At 48.6% G+C, this 5,679-nt stretch overlaps 1 protein-coding gene across 1 annotated transcript in view; it reads left to right on the top strand.

Annotated features, from left to right (window-relative positions):
- The window catches only part of LOC108796840 (brain-specific angiogenesis inhibitor 1-like), a 368,891-nt gene that overhangs the window by 342,896 nt on the left and 20,316 nt on the right, over nucleotides 1-5,679 (top strand). The window contains exons 35-36 of the mRNA XM_018568381.1: nucleotides 2,289-2,460; nucleotides 3,538-3,633. Of these exons, the coding sequence (XP_018423883.1) occupies nucleotides 2,289-2,460; nucleotides 3,538-3,633 (268 nt within the window). The remainder of the gene's footprint in view (nucleotides 1-2,288; nucleotides 2,461-3,537; nucleotides 3,634-5,679) is intronic.

Here is a 5,679-nt window from a genome sequence, read left to right as displayed (position 1 = left end):
ATCTATCTATCTATCTATCTATCTATCTATCTATCTATCTATCTATCTATCTATCTATCTATCTATCTATCTACCCATCTATCTATCTACCCATCTATCTATCTATCTATCTATCTACCTATCTATCTATCTATCTATCTATCTATCTATCTATCTATCTATCTATCTATCTATCTATCTATCTATCTACCCATCTATCTATCTACCCATCTATCTATCTATCTATCTATCTATCTATCTATCTATCTATCTATCTATCTATCTATCTATCTATCTATCTATCTATCATCTATATAAGTCAAATTTGTATATTATCTATTTTTCCTGTTATTTAATTATTAATAGACGGATCCTTTGCAATGTGTTTATTTGTCTTGGTGTTATTAACTCGCCCTAAAACTGGCGGTTGGACATGCAGGTGTCACATGACTTCCTTCAGGGGCCCATGGCAGCCATTTTTTTTATAATGGTTGGGGCATGAAGGCTCCATTATCACTCTCGGTATATTATATTCATTCCGCCACATAGTTAAAGTGGAAAAGTAAACAAGATAAAGGGAAGGGATACATTTGCATGGCGCTGTCCATGGTCCTGTTGGGTTGATTCACCTTCTCTCTCTACTGGTCCCGGTGAGCGTGCCAAACATGAGGGGAAATGGAAAACATTTTCTTTGGAGACATTTTATCTCACTTCCTGTCGTGCCGACATAACAGGACAGGAAGTGAAAGGGAATCTCCCCAATAGGACAATTCCAAATTGGGGAGGAAAGGCCTGATAGAGGTATTACCCCTTTCACACTCTGTTGGTTTGGTCTCTGATGTCCTTTATATCTGATTACACTGCATTAGTATGACAGATTTGACTTAATGATGATACATTTATTATTTTGTGATCTTTAAAAGGAGAACTATGAGGTTAAGTCTTTTCCCCGTAGTTCTCCTTAGGGTAACGGGAGGACACAAACTAGCGTCCTCCCGTCACCCTAGGCTCAGTATATAGGGAGCTACAGCTCGCGGTATACTGAGACGCCGCAGCTGGAACGGATCCCGACATCAATGTTTGAGATCCGCCCAGCTGCGTGACTGACAGCTGGCTCTGCCTATCTAGAGGCAGAGCCAGCTGTACCCGCCCCCTCCCCCGTCCATTCCGCCAGTCAGCGCAGGAGGATCGGAACGGGGAGGGTGGAATCCAGCCCCTCCCCTGTCACGGCAGAGAGCCGTGACAGGATCGAGAGGTGAGCGAACGCTGGTATGTGTTCGCTCACCTCCCGATCGACTGAGCCGACCTGTGACAGTCTCATTGTCACAGGTCGGCTAGAACTATGAGGTGAGTGGAAATCACTCATCTCATAGTTCTCCTTTAAAGAGAGTGAAAGGCTTTGATGTATTGCCTGCATCATTGTAACACTTTACAACCGGCCATATCATGCCGTAGGACAATGGTTCTCAACCTGTGTAACCTCAACACCCACATTTCTCCTCGGTCATTAAGTCGTGACCCAAGTCGCACTGCAATGGAACGCAGTGCGGGCTGCTGTGCTGTGGTGGAGCTCCCTCCGTATGCGCGCCCACTTATGCTGGCTCCTGGCACCTCTACAGGACACATGAGGGAGCTGTAAGCAATGCATGTATGGATGGAGTTCCCTCGTGGCCATACCCCCAGCCCACCCCACCTCAAGCTGACACTCGGCGCCGGGAGGCATATTTTGAATGGCTGCTTGGCGTGAGAACTGACAGCGCTGCGCTAGGGGGAGGCTGAAGAGCCTCTCACCTAGAAAAGTGGAAGGCACGCGGGGACCCATTGAACACGGGGTCGTGACCCACTTTTGGGTCACGGCCCACCAGTTGAGAACCAAGGCTGTAGAACACAATGGATACATCAAAACTTGTTACAGTATAAAGGTTCAAGGTGTAGCCGGTCATAGGTGATTACGCAATTTAAGTTTCTCTGCCCTCCAGTAGGGGGGAGGGGGGGATAATAGTCTACTGAGTAATCAGTTTTGATTCGCTGTGTCTTCCACCTTTATACTGTAACAATCTCTTTATGTACCCATTGCGCCATTATTATATAACACATAGTTGTCAGTAAGGCAGAGTTTGCTCGATACCATATAGCAGGCGGTAAGTCAAATCCATAAGTCAGAGTTTCATTTGACACTATAGCGTGAGTCATGTGACCCCGGCATCCACAAGGCGTCCTAGGATTATGGGTATCGTAGATAAGAATGCCTAGTGTTCTGTTGGAGTCACGTGTGGGCCCTCATGCGTCACTTTGTATTCCGTTTCTAGGGCGTCGCTGTGGAGTTCCTGCGTGGTGCTGCCGCTGCTGGCGCTGACATGGATGTCCGCCGTCCTCGCCATTACGGACCGGCGCTCGGCCCTGTTTCAGATACTTTTTGCCGTCTTCGATTCGTTGGAGGGGTTCGTCATAGTTATGGTGCACTGCATCCTGCGGCGAGAGGTAAGAGAACATTTTCTGAATTTTCTTTGCTGGAAGGACTGCTTCAGGCCCATTTACGCTAGATGGACCTCAAGCAGATTTTCCCGGTGGTGGGCCTCAATCCCCCATATTGTAGTGTTCTGTGAATCTTTTCCCGGTGGTGGGCCCCAATCCCCCATATTGTAGTGTTCTGTTGATCATTTCCCGGTGGTGGCCCTCAATCCCCCATATTGTGGTGTTCTGTTGATCATTTCCCGGTGGTGGGCCCCAATCCCCCATATTGTAGTGTTCTGTTGATCATTTCCCGGTGGTGGCCCTCAATCCCCCATATTGTGGTGTTCTGTTGATCATTTCCCGGTGGTGGGCCCCAATCCCCCATATTGTAGTGTTCTGTGGATCCTTTCCCGGTGGTGGCTCTCAATCCCCCATATTGTAGTGTTCTGTGGATCCTTTCCCGGTGGTGGCTCTCAATCCACCATATTGTAGTGTTCTGTGGATCCTTTCCCGGTGGTGGGCCCCAATCCCTCATATTGTGGTGCTCTGTGGATCATTTCCCGGTGGTGGGCCTCTATCCTCCATATTGTAGTGTTCTGTGGATCATTTCCCGGTGGTGGGCCTCAATACCCCATATTGTAGTGTTCTGTGGATCATTTCCCAGTGGTGGCCCTCAATCCCCCATATTGTGGTGTTCTGTGGATCATTTCCCAGTGGTGGGCCTCAATCCCCCATATTGTAGTGTTCTGTGGATCCTTTTCCGGTGGTGGGCCTCAATCCCCCATATTGTAGTGTTCTGTGGATCCTTTTCCGGTGGTGGGCCTCTATCCTCCATATTGTAGTGTTCTGTGGATCCTTTTCCGGTGGTGGCCCTCAATCCCCCATATTGTGGTGTTCTGTGGATCATTTCCCGGTGGTGGGCCTCTATCCTCCATATTGTAGTGTGCTGTGGATCATTTCCTGCTGGTGGCCCTCAATCCCCCATATTGTGGTATGCTGTAAATCCTTTCCTGGTGGTGGCTCCTATATTCTGCTCTGCTGTAGATTGGTCTTCCAGGAGAGCCACAACAATGATGGTCTTTGCTGTCTCATCTTCCCGTCTAGGTGCAGGACGCTGTGAAGTGCCGAGTCGTTGACCGTCAAGAAGAAGGCAACGGCGACTCGGGCGGCTCCTTCCAGAACGGACACGCTCAACTGATGGTATTTATTAGTGTTATCACTGAGCCATTTTGTTTCTTTTTCAGATTTGTGGGAAGGCCCCGGGCCTACAGGAGCAACATTGTAATGGGTACCTCTTTATTCACTATGTTAGAGAAGAACTCCAGCCAATTGTTTTTGGACTTTTGGTAGAGTGTGTGTGTGTGTGGGAGGTGAAACCTCTTTGATTGTATTGCTGTTTATATCTGTGTGGTCACTGCGAGAGGAACTAAGGATAAATCTCTCAAGTAGGGACACAGAGATAAGGATCACACTGCACCAATCACACGGCATCACCAGAAATATATTATTAATAAGAACTCTGGCTTTTTCTTCAGTCTTCTATCTGACCTCCGTCCTTCCCTTTAGTCTTCTATCTGACCTCCGTCCTTCCCTTCAGTCTTCTATCTGACCTCCGTCCTCCCCTTCAGTCTTCTATCTGACCTCCGTCCTCCACTTCAGTCTTCTATCTGACCTCCGTTCTTCCCTTCAGTCTTCTATCTGACCTCCGTCCTCCCCTTCAGTCTTATATCTGACCTCCGTCCTTCCCTTTAGTCTTCTATCTGACCTCCGTTCTTCCCTTCAGTCTTCTATCTGACCTCCGTCCTTCCCTTCAGTCTTCTATCTGACCTCCGTCCTTCCCTTCAGTCTTCTATCTGTCCTCCGTCCTCCCCTTTAGTCTTCTATCTGTCCTCCGTCCTTCCCTTCAGTCTTCTATCTGTCCTCCGTCCTCCCCTTTAGTCTTCTATCTGTCCCCGCCCATTTCATTATTTGGATTTTGCTTCTGTCAATCCTGGAGGCTCACATGTGGGTGTTACTTAGACCGGTCTGCATGCAAATACAGCTTGCCTAGAAACACCTACTCCTCCGGACTGACATCCACCCACCAAGACATTTTGATATTTGCATAACTCCTCCCACTACCTACATCAGAGCTGAGGGCTCTTGAGAGGAGTACTGATTGCATAGAAAAGCACAGAGACTTAGTGATGACATCACTGGATATCAAATAAAGTATCTAATGGAAACTGAAAGGTTTTCTTAAAAAATTTGATTAACATATAAACAGCTGTGATCATCCCAATCCCCATCGGATCCCTCCTAGCCACAGCGGGCACATCTCTGATGGTGCATTGTAGAATAAGTGGTGAGTGCCATCAGTGGACAAGGGACGGCTGCGATTGGTTCTATGCACTCTGTAAAGCAGGGGTCTCAAACCTGCGGCCCTCCAGCTGTGGGTGAAACTACAAATCCCACGATGCATCTCTCTTCGGGAGTCATGTCTGCGGCTGTGAGAATCTTGCAATGCCTCATGGGATTTGCAGTTCCACCCCACAGCTGGAGGGCCGAAGGTTTTGAGACCCCTGCTGTACAGCAATACGAATATGAAAAAAATAATAATTCCCGAGCCATTGATTTATACATCGGTGACACCGCAAGAAGGAAGGCGACCTCTGGTGGCCAAAAATATAGAAACATCGAAATGAGTTCAGCTCTCTAGTGAAGAAATACGCAGGTTGTCATTGTCCCCAACTTCTGAGAATGCCAGTCGTCTGGTTTTCTTGGCCATCAGATCTTTCTGGATCAGGAACGTCACAATGAAGTCTCGTTCTGGATACCTATTCCGGGTTATTGTCTCGATTAAGAAGTCTCCGGATTAGGCAGGGCCAGATTTCCCACAAGGCCAACTAAGGCCCGGCCTTGGGGCAGCAGGGAGTAGAGGGGCAGCAGGGAGTAGAGGGGTAGCCAGGGGCGTATTTACCGCGAGGCAAACTAGGCTTTTGCCTAGGGCGGCACCTTCCTGGGGGGCGGCCGTAGTCAAACGCCTTGTTCAAACGCCTTGTTCAAACGCCGTAGTCAAACGCCTATGTTGTGAAGAGGAGGGGCGAGCCGGAGCCCGACGGATGGGATCGTGACTCAGAAAACGAAAAGCAGCCGGCGGCCAGTTAATCGATACTATCTTTACAGGGGGTGGTTGATAGTAAGGTGCCTGGCTTTGGCCAAGCTGAGCTAAATGTACAGCGGGGGAGGGGGGGGGGGGGGGGGAGG

Source organism: Nanorana parkeri, unplaced genomic scaffold, assembly GCF_000935625.1.
Source record: "Nanorana parkeri isolate BGI_ZX_2015 unplaced genomic scaffold, ASM93562v1 scaffold1180, whole genome shotgun sequence".
NCBI classification, from domain to species: Eukaryota; Metazoa; Chordata; class Amphibia; order Anura; family Dicroglossidae; genus Nanorana; species Nanorana parkeri.
This window is presented reverse-complemented; position numbering and strand designations above follow the sequence as displayed.